Here is a 21,882-nt window from a genome sequence, read left to right on the forward strand (position 1 = left end):
CGCACAGGTTGGCACTCCCAGTGCCGAGCCGAGGGAAGGGCGGCGGAGGGAGCGCTGAGCCGAGGGAGGGGCGGCGGAGGGAGCGTCCGGAGTGGACGGCAGCAGGGCGGGAGCGCCGGGACTGGGAGGGGACGGCAGCGGGGCGGGACCGGGAGGGGACGGCAGCGGGGCGGGACCGGGAGGGGACGGCAGCGGGGCGGGACCGGGAGGGGACGGCAGCGGGGCGGGACCGGGAGGGGAGGGCAGCGGGGCGGGACCGGGAGGGGAGGGCAGCGCCGGGACCGGGAGGGGACGGCAGCGGGGCGGGACCGGGAGGGGACGGCAGCGGGGCGGGACCGGGAGGGGAGGGCAGCGGGGCGGGACCGGGAGGGGAGGGCAGCGGGGCGGGACCGGGAGGGGAGGGCAGCGGGGCGGGACCGGGAGGGGAGGGCAGCGGGGCGGGACCGGGAGGGGAGGGCAGCGGGGCGGGACCGGGAGGGGAGGGCAGCGGGGCGGGACCGGGAGGGGGCGGCAGCGCCGGGACCGGGAGGGGTCGGCAGCCGGGCAGGAGCTCACTGTGAGTGGCAGCACTGAGGGAAGACTTCACTGTCAGAGCGACACTGTGGAGCAGCTGCTTCACTGCGGCAGGGCCACCACTCAGACGGGAACCACTCCTCGAGGTCGACGGCACGTGTCGGACTGCGAGCCGATGACACCACAACCACTCTGGCTGGCGGCACTGACCTCTAACATGGTGCTTCCCGCGGACACGGTGAGGGAGGTCGAGGCGTGTCCCCGGACCGCGGACCGGGGCTCAAACTGAAGGGGGGAGGGGGTGGCAGGACACGGTGACGTCACGTGTGTTCTGCACAGTGATGTCATAGACACGGTGATGTCGCGTGTGTTCTGCACGGTGATGTCACAGACACGGTGATGTCACAGACATGGTGATGTCACGTGTTCTGCACTGAGGTCACAGACATGATGTCACATGTTCTGCATGGTGATGTCACAGACACGGTGTCACGTGTACCCTGCACTGTGAGGTCAGAGACACTGTGATGTCACAGTTAGTCTGCACTGTGAGGTCACAGGACATGGTGATGTCACGTGTGTTCTGCGTGGTGATGTCACAGACATGATGATGTCACAGTTAGTCTGCACTGTGAGGTCACAGGACACGGTGATGTCACGTGTGTTCTGCATGGTGATGTCACAGACATGATGATGTCACATTTAGTCTGCACGGTGATGTCACAGGACACGGTGATGTCACAGTCACTCTGCATTGTGAGGTCACCCTGCATGGTGATGTCACAGGCAGGTTGCTGTGTGAGGTCATGGACAGGATGAGGCCATGTGCAGGCTGCACTGTGTGGTCACGGAGCACAGTGATGTCATAGGCGTGATGTCACAGGCGTGATGTCACAGGAAATCTGCTTTGTGAGGTCAGAGTGTGATGATGTAATAGGCAGGCTGCTATGTGAGGTCACAGAGTACGCTGGTGTCACAGGGCACAATGATGTCACAGGCAGGCTGCGCTGAGGTCAATGTGCGTCCTGACCTGACGAGGAACCTGCTGAGGGCCACTGGGCTCTACAACATCAGGTGGATCCTGCCATCGGGGTCATGAGGCTCCGTCAGGTGACCTGACATCAACTGACATCACACGAGTCACTGTGAAACCAAAAAGGGAAATGCCACAGTGATTACTCACGGCCGTGCTGGGGTTGGAGACGGCGAGGGTCTGAGCAGAGGGAAGTTCAGCCAGGGCCTGGTCTGGGTCAGAACACGGAGCAGCAGGAATGAACCGTGCTCTGCGTGGCCAGTCCCATACAATCTGCTCAACCCCTCCCTCCACTCAGGTTGTGCGGAGAGATCAGAAATAGCTGAAATGCAAAAAAATCCAAACGTCCCTGCTGGTAAACACGTGGGGATAACGTGGGTGCATCCCGGAGTCCCAGCTCCAGTGCAGAGGGGAACATGAGGATTTCAGCTCTGGCCACAACTCCCAGAAAATAAGGGCATTGAAGATGTATGATTTTACATTACATTGACAATGAGTTATTTATTTCAAAACTATTGGTGTTGGGCAAGGAGAGGGCAGGTGGGTGACTGAGGAGGTTCCCCATCTCAGACCCTAGGCTGTGCCAAGCTCACTCTCCTCGACCGGCTCCCCACCTCCGGTACCACTGGGAGTATTGGGACGGGGTTGTGGAAAACAAGGAGGTTACTTAGGGGCCCGATCCCAGCGCCACAGCTGGTGTAATGGGAGGACAGGGAGTGGTGGAATCCAGCCTCACCCCAAGGCACCCCAGGGCCACTGATCCAGAGAGGAGACGGGCCGCACCCAGCAACCCCCGAGTTCGTCCCTCCTCCATGCCAAGTGCAGCATGGGAGACAGAACTGGTCACAGGCCCCTTCCCCTGCGCCCCCGGAGCGCGGCGGGGGGGGGGCCCTGCCCACAACCGGGCAGACGCATAGCAGCACAGGCGCCTCCCTCCCAGCGGGAGAGTTGATCCCGGTCGGGAATCGGAGGAAAAACCTTGGTGTGGAGTCGTACGGAGGTGGTCCCATCGGAGCCCACTCTAGCTCTCCCCTCCTGTTCGGGGGGGGCTTTGGGTGTCGTGGTGGGGGGGGGGAGGCGGGAGAAACCGATCTGCAAGCAAGGTGCCCTGGTGCCGGACGACGCAGTCGAGGGGGATGCGGCCCACAGGCGGAGGAGTGTTACGCAATCGGCAGCATCACACCGGCTTGGCTTCGTGCAGCCCACGAGGCCACCCTTCGGCCCATTGGCTCCGTGCTAGCTCACAGCAGGATGGTTCCGTTGGTCCCATTCACACCCCCGCCTCCAGCTCCGCGACTCATGAGTCTCGCCGGGGGGAAGAGGCCTTTCAGTCCACCCAGTGTGTGCCGACCGTGAAAGACCCATTTAGACCGCTCCCACACTGACTCTTGTCCCCACCCCGGGTCCCTTCTGCCTGTGTCTCTTCTTGCCTGTCACCCACCTGCCTTGTCTCCCAAATCCACCCCCCCTCGTCCCTCACCTCTCCTCAGTCCACCAATCACCCACCGGCCCCCGTCTCACCCCTCCACCTGTCCTCTCCATACGGGTCACCTCCCCTCTCCCCCCTAACACAGGGCGTCGACAATTCCTCCCCCCCTACAGACGCTGCTTGACCCGCTGAGTTCCTCCGGCAGTCAATCCCACTTTATTCTCCCCACATTCCCACCAGCATCCCCCCCCCCCCCCCCAAGATTCTACCCCTCACCCGCACACCTGGGGGGGGGGAATTAACCCACTGACCCACGTCCTTGGGATATGGGGGGGGGGAACCCACCTGGTCACGGGGAGGACATGCAAACTCCACAACACAGACAGCGCCGGAGGTCGGGATCCAACCCGGGTCTCTGGGACTGTGAGGCAGCGGCTGTACCCGCTGCGCTAACTGTGACCTGGGTCAAGTTGATCGCAAGGAACCGGACTAGCAGACTGAATTGGAACAAGATGCTATTTTGGCCTGGAACTGAGCTGGTCATTTGGAAGAACTGGTCTGGATCGGGATGGGGCTAACATAATGGATTGTGTAAGCCAGGAGTTTGGCACAGATCATAAAACACAGACCAGAATTAAACTGGAACCAATCTAAACCGGACTGGATTGGAATAATACACTGAGCTGACTTGGACCGTGATGGACTGGAACCAAACAGACTAAACTGGTGGACAACTGCTGGACTAGACAGGCATAAGACAGGGCAGGGGAGTCTAAAACTAGAGGGAATAGGTTTAAAATGAGAGGGGAAAAATTTAAAGGGGACCTGAGGGTGCTGAGTATACAGAACGAGCTGCCAGAGGATGTGGTCGAGACGGGTACAATTACAATGTTTAATAGACATTATGGCAGGTACTTGGATAGGAAAGTTGACGTACAGAGAGACCTTAGAGTCCAAGTCCAAAGAAAGTGGCCACACAAGTAGATAGAGTGGTAGAGAAGGTGTACGGCACGCTAGCCTTCATCGCTTGGGGCATCGAGTACAAGCCTCAGGAAGTCATGATGCAGTCGTATAAAATTTTGATTAGGCCGCACTGTGCAGTCCTGGTCGCCCCGTTACAGGTGCAGAAGAGGTTCACCAGGATGCTGCCTGGATTAGTGGGCGTGGGCTATAAGGAGAGGTCGGACAAACTTAGGGTGTTTTCTCTGGAGCGGTGGAGGCTGAGGGGAGACCTGATAGAGGTTTATAAAATTATGAGAGGCAGAGATAGAGTAGAGAATTGTAGTCTTTGTTCCCAGGGCGGAAAAGTCAAATACTAGAGGGCATAGCCTTAAAACGAGGCCGACAGTTTTAAAGGAGATTTACGAGGCAAGATTCTTCACAGAGAGAGTGGTGGGTGTCTGGGACACACTGCCAGGAGTGGTTGTAGGAGCAAATACAATCCCAATGTTCATGACGTATTTAGACAGACAGGGAATGGAGGGATGTGGACCTAAACGGAAGTGAATTTAGGAGCCGAGAGGTAATGTTGCAGCTATATAGGACCTTGGTCGGACCCCACTTGGAGTACTGTGCTCGGTTCTGGTCGCCTCACTACAGGAAGGATGTGGAAGCCATAGAGAGGGTGCAGAGGAGATTTACAAGGATGTTTCCCTGGATTGGGGAGCATGCCTTATGAAAACAGGTTGAGGGAACTCTGCGTTTTCTCCTTGGAGCGATGGAGGATGAGGGGGGACCTGATAGAGGTGTAGAAGATGATGAGAGGTATTGATGGTGTGGATAGTCAGAGGCTTTTCCCCAGGGCTAAAACAGTGGCCACAAGAGGACACAGGTTTAAGGTGCTGGGGAGCAGGTACAGAGGAGATGTCAGGGGTAGGTTTTTTTTTACTCAGAGAGTGGTGAGTGCGGGGAACGGGCTGCTGGCAACGGTGGTGGAGGCGGATACGATAGGGTCTTTTAAGAGACTTTTGGATAGGTACATGGAGCTTAGAAAAATAGAGAGCTATGGGTAAGCCTGGCAATTTCTAAGGTAGGGACATGTTCGGCACAGCTTTGTGGGCCGAGGGGCCTGAATCGTGCTGTAGGTTTTCTATATTTCTACATGCCAGCAGAAGAGATTCAGTTTAATGTGGCATTGTGTTTGGCACAGATATAATGGGCTGAAGGGCCTGTGGGACCGTTCTACGTGTAGAGGGATCTGGGCCAAACGCAGGCAAAGGAGGACTAGCTCAGGTGGGCAGCTTGGTCGGCGTGGACGGGTCGGGCTGAGCGACCTGCTTCTGTGCTGTACGACACTGACCTGCGACCACAGTTCCACGGGTTTGCCATCCTCCTTCCCGGCTTTTGGTTGCTCCGACGCCGCGTCCATCTTCCAGCGGTTCTTCCCTTGGGAATGGGCAGGATGGTCGGAGGGGTAGGAGTGGCCGGTGAGCTCGTCACCGTGGGAGTGTCCGTGGTGCGAGTGGGAATGTCCGTGGTGGTCGTCACCGTGGGAGTGTCCGTGGTGGTCGTGGGAGTGTCCGTGGTGGTCGTGGGAGTGGCCGTGGTGGTCGTCACCGTGGGAATGTCCGTGACCGTTCACCAGTCGCAGGACCAGCCCGCAGCAGAACAGGCAGGCAAGGAAGCAGGACGCGCCTGCAGGACGCCGCCACCTCTGAGACGCAGACATGGCCCCTAACGTGGACACACCGTGGTTCAGACAAACACTGCAAGGCAAAGAGGAGGAGATGGGCACATTAGACAACAGACGACTGCACTTTTACCGATGGACCACAGAAAGCATCCTATCTGGATGCATCACGGCTTGGGACGGCAACTGCTCTGCCCAGGACCGCAAGAAACTGCAGAGAGTTGTGGACACAGCCCAGCGCGTCACGGACACCAGCCTCCCCTCCTTGGACTCTGTCTTTACCTCTCTCTGTCTTGGTGAAGCAGCCAGCATAATCAAAGACCCCACCCACCCGGGTCATTCTCTCTTCTTCCATCGGGTAGAAGATACAGGAGCCTGAGGGCACGTACCACCAGACTTAAGGACAGCTTCTACCCCACTGTGATAAGACTATTGAACAGTTCCTTTATACAATGAGATGGACTCTAACCTCATGATCTACCTTGTTGTGACCTTGCACCTTATTGCACTGCATTTTCTCTGTAGCTGTGACACTTTATTCTGTACTGTTATTGTTTTTACCTGTACTACATCAATGCACTCTGTACTGACTCACTGTAACTGAACTGTGTAATGAATTGACCTGTACGATCGGTATGCAAGACAAATTTTTCAATGTACCTCGGTACAAGTGACAATAATAAACCAATACCAATACACCCCTTCCACGTCCTACCCTGGTTCTGGCTTCCCGGGGCATCTCAGCACACTGGGTGTGTCTGTGTGCGCACGCTCCCTTTCGAAGCCAATGAGGGGGCGATCCCATTAAAACTCTCACCGACTCGGACGGGGTGGATGCAGAGCAGATGCTTCCCGCGGCTGGGATGTCTAGAACCCAGGGTCGCGTTCAGGATGGAGATGGGCCAGATATTTCTTTCCCCTGATGCTGGTGAATTCAGAGAAAATAGGAGCAGGATTCCCTATCCAAGGAATCCATCTGATGAAGCTTCTGCATTCCCACTATCGCAGACACATCGCTTTGATACGGGGGGCTCCCAGGGCTACGAATGACTTGACTTGGGAAATCTGATTTTATGCAAGTTCGCCCATAAAGCATTTTTCCCAGCTCGCAACAACAATTATAGAACGTTTCGTGTATTCTTCGATGATGGGATAGAGTACACGTTCCTTTAGTTTAATTGTGGGTAGTGTTAGGGTGGTTATTTAACGAAAAGAAAGAGCTATAACAAGTGTATGTGGAACGTTATGATATGGGTTACTACAGGAAACAGATGATTCTGACTTAGGGAGAAGTCGTCTTACGGACAGTTCTCAAGAACAGAATCCCTACCTCACCCGGGGGCTGCCTGTTTAAGGAAAACGCGACTGTACGCAACACTCCAAGACCGTGTATAACTGTAGCAAGACAACGTGTACTCAAAACCTCCTTCAGTGAAGACCACTGCTTGCTGCCTGTTTGCTTCCCGGTGTACAAGGACACCCAGGTCCCTCTGCAGAACCAGAGGCACACAGCAGGGAAACAGGCCCTTCGGCCCAACTTGTCCATGCCGTCCACAGTGCCCACCAAGCTAGTCCGCATTTGGCCCTCTAAATCTTTCCTATCCATGTACTTATCCAAATGTCTTTTGAATGTTGTTACTGTACCTGCCTCAACCACTTCCTCTGGCAGCTCGTTCCACATACGCACCACCCTCTATGTGAAAAACTGCCCCTCAGGTCCCTTTTAAATCTTTCCCCTCTCACCTTAAACCCATGTCCTCTAGTTTCGGTTCCCTTTCCTTAGGGGTGGGGGGGAGGCTGTGTACATTCACCTTGTCCATGTCTCTCATGGTTTTATCCACCTCTATAAGGTCACTCAGTCTCCTATGCTCCAAGGAACAAAGTCCCAGCCAGCCCAACCTCTCCCTATCACTCAGACCCTCAAGTCCTGGCAGCATCCTCGTAAATCTCCCCTGCACTCTCTCCAGTTTAATGACGCCTTTCCTATAACAGGGCGGCCAAAAACCGTGCTCAAAACTGCACCTCGCCGTTTCCCCAATCTTTACGTAATAACCCAGTTTTGTGTTAGTCCCACAGAGGTGGATTGCTTCACGACTTTCCTCTGGCTGTGACTTACTCGCGCATTTGCTCAACTCGCCAAAATCGCCCGAGGTGTCTCCGCATTCCCCTCACAGTCACAATCCCACCCAGTTCTGTGCCGTTGACAGATATTACTTTCCGTTCCCTCTTTGATGTATAGAGCCAGCATCAGAGCCGATCCCTGCGGTAGGTAACCCATTAGTCATCACCTGCCAAGGGGTCCCATTTATTCCTGTCCTCCTACCGATTCTCAACACCTGACAGCATTTTACCCCCGATCCCAGGTGCTTTAACCGTGCACAACAAAGTCTTACACAACTCTTCATCAAACACCTGAAAACCTAGATACGCTACATCTACTGGTTCCCCCCATCTATTCCACTCGTTACATCCTCAAAGGTCTCCACTACTTTTATCAAGCGCAATTTCCCTTCAATGAACCCGCGTTGACTTTGAATAACCCATTGCCTCTTGTTAGAGTCACACAGCATGGAAACAGGCCCTTCGGCCCGACTGGTCCATGCCGACCAAGGCGCCCACCTGAGCTAGTCCCACTTACCTGCCTTTGGCCTGTATCCCTCTCAACCTTTCCTATCCATGTACCTGTCTAACTGTCCTTCAAATGTCATTATTGTACCTGCCTCAACCACTTCCTCTGACATACACTCACCACCCTCCACACAGAGTTGCCCCTCAAGTCCCTTTTAAATCTTTCCCCTTAATCACCTTAAACCTATGCCCTCTAGCTTTTGGTTCCTGTTCCTTGGGGGAAAAATACTGAGTATATTCACCCAATCTATGCCCTTCATGGTTTTATACACCTCTATAATATCACCTCTCAGTCTCCTACGGTCCAAGGAATAAAGTCCCAACCTCTCCCTATAACTCAGGCCCAAGTCCTGGCAGCATCCTCGTAAATCTCCTCTGCACTCTTTCTGACTTAATGACACCTTTCCTAATAGCAGGGCGACTAAAGCTGTACACGCAGTGTAACTGCACACTGTTGTTACATTCTTTATAATAGACTCTGGTGTTTTCCCTATTATTGATGTCAGGTAGAAGTTCCCTAAGGTAGTAGTTCCAGTCTGGATTTCCTCGTTTTCGTAGATTCATGCAGCACAGAAACTGCCCTTTCAGCCCACCCCATCTCTGCCGACTGTGATGCCTTTCTACGCACGAGACCCATATCCAGCTCTATCTTTCCTATCCAAGTATTTGTCCAAATACCTTTTAACTATCGTAGTTGTTCCCATCTCTCCCACTTCCTCTGGCAGCTCGTTCCACATTGCCACCAGTGTGAAAGACTTTAAATCCCCTTTAAATCTCTCCCCTCTCACCTTAAACCTCTGCCCTCTTGGTTTTAGACTCCCCTCCCCGGGAAAAACACGGTGACCATCCACCTTATCAATGCCCCTCATGATTTTACAAACCTCCATCAGGTCATCTCTCCGCCTCCTACATCCCAGTGAGAATAAACTTTTAAATAACGATGTTACACCTCTAATATTCAAGAACCGTTCTTTACTCTACAGGACTTTGGAAGACGACAGCCATCTTATCCACCGTTTCCATGGCTACCTCTTTTTGGTCTCTCAAACACAGAATATCAGCATCAAAGGGGAGTTGGTGGGCATACGGGAGAAAATAAATTGCGGGGTTTCATTGAGGGAGGAGGAAAGGGATTGCTCTGCTGGGAGCTAGCAGGGATCTGATGGACTGAATGGCCTACTCTGGGTCAGAAATAACTAAGCAAATCAGATACTGGGAACTCAAGACAGTGGCTGATAATCGAGAGGCAAGAGAGACCACAGATGTTGGACACACAAAGTGCTGGGTGAACTCCGTGGGTCAGGCAGCATCTGCGGAGGGAGATGGACGGTCAACATTTCGGGGTGGAGACCTCTTCATCAGGACCAGAAGAGCAGAGGCCTCTGCCCCTCAGTCTCTGTCACTATCTCCAACTTTCCCTCCCCTCCACCTGCCTATCACCCCTCCTCACCTCCCAGCTCTTGCCCCAGCCTTTCCCGCACCTCTTTATAACAGCTACCTCCCCTCTCTGTATATTTGGGCCCGATCAAGGGTCTCGACCCGAAACGTCGACTGTCCGTTTCCCTCCACAGATGCTGCCTGACCCGCGGAGTTCCTCTGGCAGCCCGTTGTTTGCAGAGAAGGATAAGAGGACGGAGAGATATGGGGCTAGTGCAGGGAGTGGTGTTTAGCTAAGGTAAACACCTTAGGTCTCCGGATCTCCGGTTCTCCTTCCACACCACCAGCAGACGTGCCCACGGGAGTCGGCAGCCATGTTCTTTGCGGGAGGGGGAGTTGGGGGTGGAGGATCAGTCCAGAGAACAACACAACAAATGGGTCACAGGAGGACGCTCACCCTACAACCTGACATCTCCCAGCCGCACTGCAGTCCAAAACCACAGAGATCGGGAAGACCCCTCTCCAACTGGATCCTTGACTTCCTGACTAACAGACCACACTCAGCAAGGGTGGGCGGCAACACCTCTGCCACGGTTATCCTCAACACCGTTGCCCCGCAAAGCTGCGGCTTCAGCCCCCTACCTTACTCCCTGTACGCTCACGGCTGCACAGACGTATTCTCCTCGCGCCCCACTTCAGAGGTGCTGAGGTGGAGGTGGCTGAGAACTTCAGGTTCCTGGGTGTGAACATCACCGATCTGTCCTGGGCACAACCACGTAGACGCTACGGCCCAGAAAGCTCACCAGCGCCTCTACTTCCTCAGAAGGTTAACGAAATTCAGCATGTCCCCAATGACCCTCAACAATGTTTACGGATGCAACATAGAAAGCATCCCATCCGGATGCATCACGGCTTGGTATGGCAACTGCTCTGACCACAAGAAATCGCAGTGGTTTGCCAACACAGCCCAGTCCATCACAAAAACCAGCCTCCCCTCTATAGACTCCGTCTACACTTCCCACTGCCTTGGAAAGGGAGCTAACATAATCAAAGGCCCCTCCCACCCCGATCATTCTCTCCTCCCCCCTCCCACAGGGCAGAAGATACAATAGCTTTGAGAATACGTACCTCCAGGCTTGAGGACAGCTGCTATCCCGCTGTTATATAAGTCTATTGAACATACCTCTCATACGCCAAAAGATGGACTCTTGATCTCCCCATCGACCTCGTCGCGGCCCTTGCACCTTATTGTCTGCCTGCACTGCACTCGCTCTGTAGCTGTAACATTTTATTCTGCATTTTGTCTTCCTTTTTACTACATCGATGTACTTTTCTATGGAATGATCTGTCTGGATGGCACGCAAACTAATGCTTTTCACTGTATTTCGGTACTTGTGAAATAAGATATCTTTATTAGTCACATGTACATCGAAACACACAGTGAAAAGCGTCTTTTGCATAGAGTGTTCTGGGGGCAGCCCGCAAGTGTCGCCACGCTTCCGGCACCAACATAGCATGCCCACAACTTCCTAACCCATACGTCTTTGGAATGTGGGAGGAAACTGGAGCACCCGGAGGAAACCCACGCAGACACGAGGAGAACGTACAAACTCCTTACAGACAGCGGCGGGAATTGAACCCAGATCGCTGGCGCTGTAATAGCGTGACGCTAACCGCTACACTACTGTGCCGTAAATAATACCATAAATAATAAACCAATTATCAATACAAGGTCCAACTGTAGCTTCTTCCCCACTGCCATCAGGTTCAGGAAACGACCTGACAAACCCCAACACTACCTTGGACTATATTCCTTTCTCTTTCAATCTTGTACTCGTGTTGTTATATTTATTTGGTCGTGTGAGTTGTGTACAATTTATGCTAATTTAATTTTTTGTTTTCTTATGTTTGTAACGCACTGTGCTGCTGCTGCAAAAGTTAATTTTCGTGGCATTTATACCCTGTGGATGTATGCCTATGAGAGTAAACAAACTTGTGACAGTACCGGGCAAGAGTACAGTGATACTGGAGAAACTAGGAACTGCAGATGCTGGAATCCAGATGAGAAACACAACGATACTGGAGGAACTCAGCAGGCCAGGCAGCATCCGTGGAGAAAAGCAGGCGGTCAACGTTTTGGGTCAGGACCTTTCTTCAGGACTGAAGATAGGAAAAGGGCAAGCCCAATATATAGGAGGGAAAAGCAGGTGGACAGAAGAGGGGAGGCGGGGTGGGCACAGGGTGGTGATAGGTAGATGCAGGTAAGAGATAGTGATAGGCAGGTGCGGGGGAGGAGGTGGGGATAGCAGATCCACTGGGGGATGGGTCAAAGGTAGGGAGAGAGAGGGAGAAAAAAAGAGGCTAGGAAAGGGAAGGAGAGAAGAAGCCTGGTGGGGGGTGGGGGGGGGGGGGAGATGTGGGGAAGGGGGGGGTGGGGATTGCCTGAAGTGGGAGAATTCAATGTTCATGCCGTTAGGCTGCAAGGTTCCAAGACGGAAAATGTGCTGTTCCTCCAGCCTGCGCTTGGAATTCTCCCGGCAGTGGAGGAGGCCGAGGACTGACATATCAGTGATAGTGTGGGAGGGGCAGTTGAAGTGACCGGCAACGGGGAGATGCAGACACAGTGACATAACCAATCCAACGTGGTTTAAACTAAAATGAAAACCAGATTAAAATAAACATGCAAAGTCAGATCCCTCCATCGCTACAGTAACATTTCGGACTTCAGTCAGAATGAAGCTCGATTAAGAATTCTTGGGGCTCTGTTTACCGATGGTGACCTAATTCTCCCTGTCCCTCCCCCTTCAGTCACCAGTCACCGAAGAAACAATCACTGAATAAACATTTCCACATTATGAATAAACATTCCACAATATGTTCCAGTGAATTGTGAGGAAATGGGATTGCTCTGGGAGTTGGCAGTAGTTCATTGGCTGAACCAGCACCTTCTGTCACCATGACAGAGAAGGCAACGTAATAAATCAATGCAAGGCCTGAATTCCTGTAGCACCTCGCACTGCCTTGGTCAGCAATTACGTACTTCTTGAAGTGTGGTCGCTACGTAATTTCGGCCACGCAACAGCCAATAGAAAGAGACAAAGCTCCCACAGACAGCCAGATGACAAGCAGCAGATGATCTGTTTTACTGATACAGATTGCAGGATATAAATTGGACAGGATATATATGGGACATATAAGCCAACAAATTTCATGACGTACAAGTGCGTGGAACGGGCTGCTGGCAATGGTGGTGGAGGCGGATACGATAGGGTCTTTTACGAGACTTTTGGATGGGTACACGGAGCTTAGAAAAATAGAGGGCTCTGGGTAAGCCTCGTAATTTCGAAGGTAGGGACATGTTCGGCACAGCTTTGTGGGCCGAAGGGCCTGAATTATGCTGTAGATTTTCTATGTTTCTATATGCTTCCAAGTCGGTGATAATAAATCTGATTCTGATTCAGAATTCTACTAATAACTTCGCTGCTCTTGATAAGGTGTATAAGATTATGTGAAGCGCGGACAGCCAGCACCTTTTCCCCCGGGCGGCAATGGCCAATACCAGAGGACATCCGTTTAAGGTGAGTGGAGGAAAGTTTAGGGGAGATGTCAGAGGCAGGTTTTTTTTACACTGAAAGTGGTAGGTGCCTGGAACGCACTGCCAGGGGTGGTGGTGGAGGCTGATACAATAGGGACATTTAAAAGACTCTTAGATAGGCAAATGGATGATAGAAAAATGCAGGGTTACGTGTGGGGGGGAAGTGTTAGATTGGTCATGGAGTAGGTTTATATAGGTAAGCGCAACATTGTGGGCCAAAGGGCCCGTACTGCGCTGCGCTGCGCTGACAAAGAACACAGGGGTTTCTATTTGTCGATGAGAACAGAGCTTAGGGTTTCACAGAGTCACAGAGAGATACAGCATGGAAACAGCCCACTGAATCCACACCAATCATCAACCATCTACATTAATGCCATTTTATCCTTCCCACATTCCCATCACCGCGAGAAGCTGCAGAGAGTCGTGGACTCAGCCCAAGACATCACGGGCACACCCCTCCCCACCATCGGTAGTGTCTACAGGAGGCGCTGCCTCAAGAAGGCGATGTCTATCATCAAAGACCCCCACCATCCGGGCCGTGCCATCTTCTCGCAGCTATCGTCGGGCAGGAGGTACAGAAGCCTGAAGCCCCACACCACCAGTTTCAGGAACAGCTACTTCCCTTTAACCATTCAGTTCTGCACAACCCAAATCACTACCTCAGTACAGCAACACTGTGACCACTTTGCACCACATTGGACTTTGTTTTTTATTCGCTCTAATTGTGCCCAAGAAGAGCAGGGTGAGCTGCCTCAACGGCTATCACCCGGCAGCACTCACATCTACTGTGCTTTGAGAGGTTGGTCATGGCTAGGGTTAACTCCTGCCTGAGCAAGGACCTGGACCTGCCGCAGTTTGCCTCCTGCCACAACACGCCTACAGCGGATGCAATCTCACTGGCTCTCCACTCGGCTTTGGAGCACCCAGACAGCAGCAAAACATACGGCAGGCTGCTCTTTATCGATTACAGCTCGGCGTTCAACCTCCCGATTCTGTTCTTTCTTGTAGAATTTATGTTTGATTTATGCTTTTCCTGTGAATGTTGCATCTGTAACGCTATGTACCAGTGATGCTGCTACAATTAAGTTTTTCACTGCACCAGTGCACACATTTGATTCTACCACTTATCCACACACCAGGAGCAACTTACAGCAGCCAATTACCCGACTGACCCTGAAATGTGGGAGGACACTGGAGCATACGGAGGAAACCCACGTGGTCACAGGAATACATGCCAGCTCTCAACACAGTCCCCTCAGTCCCATTACTCCAGGTATCTCCCTGTAACCTCTTCCCCCTCCTGTTTCCCATCAACCGTGTCCCCCCTCCCCCCAGACTCTCGTACCATCTACCTACACGAGGGGCAACTTACGGCCAGTTAGCACGTTTTTGGGATGCAGGAGGAAACCGGAGCAAGCCCTCGGTCACAGAGACGATGTGCAAACTCCACACAGAGGTCAGGATTGAATGCGGGGCGCTGGAGCTGAGACAGTGGCTCTACGAACGTGAGACTCTGGCTCCACTTTCCACTTCCTCTCAAATCACAAACTAAACCACCAAAGTCTGTACGTTAGTTAAAAACAAAAGCAAGTTGCTGCAAGGTCTATAACACTGTGACAGGCTGGCCATCTCCGCCAAAAGATTGTGGCATCTCATCTCTCCAATACAGCACAGGTACATCAGCTGAGATTTTTGTGCTCAGGTTTCTGGGGTTTGGCATGAACCTCTGATGGCTACAAATCGTATCATAACATACAGATCAGAAACAAAACAGCTCCCATCACAGCATGCAGCTGCTCTACCTTGCGGTGGGCTTTATGTTGGGTGCATCTTAGAGAGACTAAGGGAGCTAGGGCTTCACTCTTTGGAGAGGAGGAGGATGAGGGGAGACACGATAGAGATGTACAAAATATTAAGAGGAATAGATAAGAGTAGATAGCCAGTGCCTCTTTCCCAGGGTACAAGAGGACATGGCTTTAAAGTAATGGGTGGGAAGTTCAAGGGAGATATCAGAGGAAGGTTTTTTTACCCAGAGAGTGGTTGGGGCATGGAATGCGTTGCCTGGGGTGGTGGTGGAGGCAGGTACATTGGTCAAATTCAAGAGATTGTTAGATAAGCATATGGAGGAATTTAAAATAGAGGGATATGTGGGGGGAAGGGGTTAGCTAGTCTTAGGCGAGGTTTAAAGGTTGGCACAACATTGTGGGCCGAAGGGCCTGTATTGTGCTGCACTATTCTATGATCTTTGGCACTTGCACACGGCTATATAAATGCAAGTCTTTGCTCTTTTGTTTTCACTTGCAACTTCCAAACACTACGAATGACTGCAAATTAAAAGGAAACTCAAGCATGTGTGTGCATGATGTGGCCCGCTTCTGATGCACATTCAGCCTGCTGGCCTCTGTATGTACAAAAAAAATGGCAAGATACCAATTCCCCCACACTCCAAAAACGTATGGGTGCAGCAAAAGTTGCAAGTCACGTCCCAGCCTTCCGCACCACTTTCTGAGCACCATGCAAACGTCTGCATTGGAAACCCCGCACCCTCTGGCTCACCCACAAAACCCTGCAGCAGGCACTAAGGTGGAATATTCAAATGCATTCGGTGGGAGGCTGCAGATGAGTTGCTGGGGGCAGGCGCAGTTTGCAAAGTGCTGATGAATCCCGTTGCTCCGGAATCCTGCTCACTCTCAGCACTGGATGGGGTGAGGTGGGGATATGCTCGGGCACAGGGTGATCCCAGTGCCTGCACCAATGCACTCCCCAGATCCTGCATCGGTGCAGCCAACACCACCCCCCCAAAACCCTGCACCGGTGCAGCCAACACCACCCCCCCCCCCCCCAAAACCCTGCACCAATGCAGCCAACACTCCCCCCCCAGACCCTGCACCGGCGCAGCCAACACCCCCACCCCCCAGACCCCAGACCCTGCACCGGTGCAGCCCCCGGCCCTGGGGGACCGCTGAGGGGGACGGGACCCCGCCGCCGCCGCCGCCGGCCGGACCCCCCCTCACCTGAGACAGACGTGGCACCGCCGCCGGGAAGAAGCTCGGGGCCGCGCAGATACCGCGAGACGTCGCGAGAAGACAGGGAGGCGGCTCCGCCCTACGTCACCCGCCCCGCACCAAGATGGACGCCCCGCCCAAACCCTCCGCCTCGGCCTCGCTCTGCGCGTCTGCCCCTCACCAACATGGCTGCCCAGAGGAATCACCCTGCCCCTCACCAACATGGCTGCCCAGAGGAACCACCCTGCCCCTCATCAACATGGCTGCCCAGAGGAACCACCCTGCCCCTCATCAACATGGCTGCCCAGAGGTATCACCCTGCCCCTCACCAACATGGCCGCCCACCTCCCCGCCCCGCTCTGCGCGTTTGTCCCTCACCAACATGGCTGCCCAGAGGAACCACCCTGCCCCTCACCAACATGGCTGCCCAGAGGAACCACCCTGCCCCTCAGCAACATGGCTGCCCAGAGGAACCACCTGCCCCTCACCAACATGGCCACCCAGAGGAAACACCCTGCCCCTCAGCAACATGGCCACCCAGAGGCCCCACCCTGCCCCTCAAAGACATGGCCGCCCAGAGGCCCCACCCTGCCCCTCGAAGGCATGGCCGCCCAGAGGCCCCACCCTGCCCCTCGAAGGCATGGCGGCCTCAACCCCAACCCCTCCACCCCCCCCTTCCCCACCAGCACCAGCCTTGGGACAAGAGCCTCGGTGAAGGGGTGCGAATGCCACTGAATTTATAACCCAAAACCAACACCGGCTCTGAGAAATCCTCCAAATTCCCCAGCAAACCAATGTCAGTCAAAACCAAAACCCACGTCCCCTCCAAGGCCAACATTCCCTGGTTACACTCAGTCTGCTCTGTTGCCCAACGCCAGACTCCTGGAACGGACGCTCTATCCCGAGCTCTGTCCTGAGAAGTGATCACCAGGCAGACAGAGGAAAAGGTTCAAAGATGCGCTCGAATCCTCCTTGAAAAATTACAACAATCCCTTTGACTCCTGCTGGGAATCTGTGGCCCAGGAACGCACAAAGTGGAGAAGGAGCACTTGGGATGGGATCGAGATCTCACGGGAGCACAAAGAAACAGAGGAAGGAACACACCAGCTTCACAAGCTACCCACACCATCACCCACCTTGCACCCCCAACGACCCAGGTTCGATCCTGACCTGTGCGTCTGTGTGGAGTTTGCGCATTCTCCCTGTGGCCGCAAGGGTTTCCCGCCAGTGCCGGAGGTCGAGATTGAACCCAGGTTGCTGGAGCTGTGAGGCTCTACCAGCTGCGCCACCGTGAGGGAATCCCCTCCTCAACTTAAGACTGTGATGGAACATTTCCCGTTTCCCTGGTTGATGGCAGCTCCAACAACACTTACAAAACTCAACACCATGGGGAGCGAGGAATCTCTTCTCACCGGCGATCCATTCCTCTCCTGACCCTTCATTTGGCACAGCATTGGCACAAAATGACTACGATGTACACGATGCCTCGTCGAAGCTGACACCACCCACACCCCCCAAACCCACAGCTACAGACTGGGAGAACAAGCACATATCAGTCTCACCCTTCACATCACTGCCACCTCTTGAATGACAGTCTCCAGGCTTCTGTATAACTGAAGTCCTCCAATGAATGTGCAAAAGCCAACACATTCAACTTTTTCAGTTCCGATGAAGAGTCATTAATTTAAAATGTTTTCTCTCCATTAGTATATCCCACAACCCTGCTGGTAGAAACACATTACATGACAGAAAAGCATAATCCACTTCTAACTCATTAACGCGCTTGGTCTCACCCTATCAGAGATATTCCTTTTGTTCTACCCATCACTCCACCACCTAATTTGTTTTTCTCTGTCTCAGTTCTGATGAAGGGTCCCGGACCTGAAATATTCACTGTTTCTCTCTCCACAGATGCTACCTGCCCTGCTGAGTGTTTCCAGCATTTTATGTTTGGTGGTGAAAAACTTTTGCATGCCATCCATACAGATCATTTCATCACATCAGTGCATCGAGGTAGTACAAGGGAAAAGCAATAACAGAATGCAGAATAAAGTGTTACGGTTACAGAGAAAGTGCAGTGCAGGCAGACAATAAGGTGCAAAGGCCATGATGAGGGTTCATCTTTAGCATACAAGAGGTCCGTTCAAGGGTCTTATAACAGCGGGATAGAAGCTGTCCTTGAGCCTGGTGGTACGTGTTCTCAAGCTTTTGTATCTTCTGCCCAATGGGAGTGGGGAGAAGAGAGAATGTCCGGGGTTGGGGGGGGACTTTGATTATAACGGCTGCTTTTCCAGGGCAGCAGGAAGTGTAGACGGAGCCCACGGAGGGGAAGCTGGTTTTCATGATGTACTAGGCTGTGTCCACAGCTCTCCGCAATTAACTCTGGTTCTCTCTCTGGAGATGCTGCCCGACCTGCAGTGCATTTTCAGCATTTTCTGTTGACCCTGTGGCTGCTTCCCCACAACAAGTTCTGAACAACCATCAATAGAACGGTTTCACAGAAAGCCTTTAATGTGAGGGTACATATCCCACACTGTCTGTCGCTGATGGGTAATGACGCAGAGTCCATAACTGTACAACACCGACCCAGCAAGTCCTCCACAGGCACACCCTGAACCAGTGTGTCTGTCACTGTTGGACACTCTCAGTGAGTCCAACACTGACGGTGTTGAGGTATTGTGTCCATTACTGTTTAACACACTCGGAGGATATAGAACAGTGCAACACGGGAACAGGCCCTTCGGCCCACCATGTCTGTGTCAACCATGATGCCAATTTAAACTAATCCCATCTGCCTGTATGGGGGCCATATCCCTCCATTCTCTGCCTGTTCATGTGCCTGTATAAATACCCGTGAAATACTGCTTCCACTTCCAACCCCTGGCAGTGTGTTCCAGGCACCCTGTGTAAAAAAGAACTTGCCACATTTACACTTTAAAGCTCTCCTTTAAACTTTTCCCCCTCTCACCTTACAACTATGCCCTCTAGTCTTTGACATTTCCATCCTGGGAAAAAGATTCAAAAATGTCTACTCTGTCTATCCCTCTCATAATTTTATAAACGTCCATCAGGTCTCCCCTCAGCCTCTGCCGCTCCAGAGAAAACACCCCAAGTTTGTCCAACCTCTCCTTAAAGCTCATACCTTCTAATCCAGGCAGCACTCTGGAAAAGCCTCTTCTGCACCCTCTCCAAAGCCTCCACATCCTCCCTGTAACGGGGTGACCAGAACTGCACACAATGCTCCACTTGGTCTAACTGAGGTTACATTCAGTTAATAAAATAATCAAAATTACTTTAGGAAAAAAACTTTCTTAATAACGGTGGCCATGAAACTGTATGGAGTTTGTACGTTCTCCCTATGTCTGTGTGGGTTTCCTCCGGGTGCTCCGGTTTCCTCCCACATTCCAAAGACGTATGGGTTAGGAAGTTGTGGGCATGCTATGTTGGCGCCGGAAGTGTGGCGACACTTGCGGGCTGCCCCCAGAACACTACGCAGAAGATGCATTTCACTGTATGTTTCAATGCATGTGTGACTAATAAAGAAATCTTATCTTAGACACTTGTAAAAACAGAAAATGCTGGAAACACTCAGCAGGTCAGGCAGCGTCTGTGGAGACAGAAGCAGTTGACAGGAAACATGTTAGATTCTGCCTCGGCTAACGAGGGCCAGCACTCCGTATGCCTGCTTCACCACCATCAGGGACCCTTGGACTTGGACACCAAAGTCTCTCGATTCATCAATAATCCTCTATACCACCATCTGGAAATCCTGATGGTTTGGGATCTGGCCCACCAGGTGAAGTTTAGAGTCATAGAGTCATAGAGCAATACAGCACGGATACAGGCCCTTCGGCCCAACCAATCCATGCCAAATACAGTGCCCACCCAGCTAGTCCCAATTTCCTGTGTTCAGTCTATATCCCTCTAAGTCTTGTCACTGTGGTGAAGAAGACCATTTCATGATTATAAATTGTATTTGTGACCTCACCTCTGGCAACATGCCCCTCTCAAACCCATCTGAAGCCTATCATACAGCTGACCACTGTCATCCTCTGAAGAATTTTAGACATTTACAGTACAGGAGAAGGACATTCATCCATTGCCCGTCTCCCTTCTACTCACTGGGGCCCTGGTTCCCCCTCTCCCTTCCACACCCTGGGGCCCTGGTTCCCCCGTCCCTTCCACTCACTGGGGCCCTAGTTCCCCCTCTCCCTTCCACACCCTGGGGCCCTGGTTCCCCCTCTCCCTTCCACTCACTGGGGCCCTGGTTCCTGATCTGCCTTCTAACGCCCCCCTCCCTCCCCCCCGAGGACCTGCTTCCAGCACTCCCTTTAAACTTAGCTGGTTCACTGTGAAATATCTTCTAATACTGTATAACATTGAATTAAAAGCATGTTGGAATATGCAGAAAGAATAACATCCAACAGTCCAAGAAATCTCTTAATCTGGCACCACAAAGTCTTGAGTGTGCTGGATTATCGGAGTCTTGCTGTGCCCCCCTGGGCCCTGTCGTTCATTGTGTTTATCCGACCCCTTACTGCTCCTCCCAAAGTGCATCATCTGATGCCACAAATGATATTTGTCTTCTGAATGTGTCTGCTCCGAACACTGTGACAAAAGTTGCTACTCAGACCCCCTCTATGGACTCTGTCTTTACCTCTCGTTGTCTTGGCAAAGTAGCCAGCATAATCAAAGACCCCACCCACCTGGGTCATTCTCTCTTCTCTCCTCTCCCATCAGGCAGAAGGTACAGGAGCCTGAGGGCACGTACCACCAGGCTCAAGGACAGCTTCTATCCCACTCTGATAAGACTATTGAACAGTTCTCTTATATGATGAGATGGACTCTTGACCTCATAATCTACCTTGTTATGACCTTGTGCCTTATTGTCTACCTGCAATGCACTTCCCTGTAGTTGTGACACTTTACTCTGTATTCTGTTATTGTTTGTACCCTGTACTACCTCAATGCACTCTGTCCTATCTCAATGCATGCTGTACTACCTCAATGTACTCTGTACTACCTCAGTGCACTCTGTACTACCTCAATGCACTCTGTCCTACCTCAATGCACCCTGTACTACCTCAGTGCACTCTGTACTAACTCAATGCACTCTGTACTACCTGAATGCACTCTGTACTAACTCAATGCACCCTGTACTACCACAATGCACTCTGTACTAACTCAATGCACTCTGTACTAACTCAATTCACCCTGTACTACCTCAACACACTGTCCTACCTCAATGCACTGTGCAATGAATTGATCTGTATGACCGATATGCAAGACAAGTTGTTCCCTGTACCTCATTACAAGCGACAATAATAAACCGATACCAATACCCCTGAATCAATCTAATTGCCCATCTTCACTTTCTGCGGTGAGGTTAAGGTGAAGGTCAGGGAGCTGGGACAGAATTCACCCAGTAGCCGGCGAGGTGTGCACAGTTCCGGCTGACCCCGGGGCCGCCTGCTCATTGGAAGCGGCACGCTTCATTCACAACACAAACCTTTTCAGTGCCCCTCTCCGGAGCCTGGTCCCAGCGACCTGGTGTTGCAAAGAAATCCGTCCCCGAGACTCCCAGCAGTGAGGAGTTAACGACTCCGTCATCTTGCAGGGAAGCTGACGAAAGCTTCTTCCCCCCCCCCCCCCCCCCCGCACCCATCTGTCAGC

The 21,882-nt window shown here is 52.6% G+C and overlaps 2 protein-coding genes and 1 long non-coding RNA gene across 6 annotated transcripts in view; 1 reads left to right on the forward strand and 2 right to left on the reverse strand.

The window, feature by feature from the left end:
• The window catches only part of LOC127585870 (uncharacterized), a 110,580-nt gene that overhangs the window by 74,399 nt on the left and 14,299 nt on the right, over window positions 1-21,882 (reverse strand). The gene's annotated exons all lie outside the window — the stretch shown is intronic.
• LOC127585871 (uncharacterized) lies at window positions 5,050-21,828 on the reverse strand. 2 transcript variants are annotated; one of them, XM_052043580.1, is made up of 2 exons: window positions 21,719-21,828; window positions 5,050-5,680 (listed from the first exon to the last, which is right to left on the reverse strand). In XM_052043580.1, the coding sequence occupies exons 1-2, from the start codon at window positions 21,817-21,819 to the stop codon at window positions 5,065-5,067; spliced, it is 717 nt and encodes a 238-aa protein (XP_051899540.1). In that variant the 5' UTR covers window positions 21,820-21,828; the 3' UTR covers window positions 5,050-5,064. The 2 variants fall into 2 exon arrangements, with proteins under 2 accessions (XP_051899540.1, XP_051899539.1); XM_052043579.1 differs by lacking the exon at window positions 21,719-21,828 and adding an exon at window positions 16,219-16,448.
• On the forward strand, window positions 12,735-15,926 carry LOC127585873 (uncharacterized). The gene is made up of 3 exons (XR_007958607.1): window positions 12,735-12,957; window positions 13,071-13,187; window positions 13,616-15,926. It is a non-coding gene; the product is annotated as an uncharacterized LOC127585873 (long non-coding RNA).

This window comes from Pristis pectinata, chromosome 34 (assembly GCF_009764475.1).
Source record: "Pristis pectinata isolate sPriPec2 chromosome 34, sPriPec2.1.pri, whole genome shotgun sequence".
In the NCBI taxonomy this organism is placed as follows: Eukaryota; Metazoa; Chordata; class Chondrichthyes; order Rhinopristiformes; family Pristidae; genus Pristis; species Pristis pectinata.

Coding starts and splice junctions, on each gene's coding strand:
- LOC127585871 (XM_052043579.1), bottom strand. CDS start 16,433: ATGTTGGTGAGGGGCAGGGTGATTCCTCTGGGCAGCCATGTTGGTGAG. Junction 5,681..16,218: donor CGGTGCCACGTCTGTCTCAG/GTGAGGGGGGGT, acceptor TTTGCCTTGCAG/TGTTTGTCTGAACCACGGTG.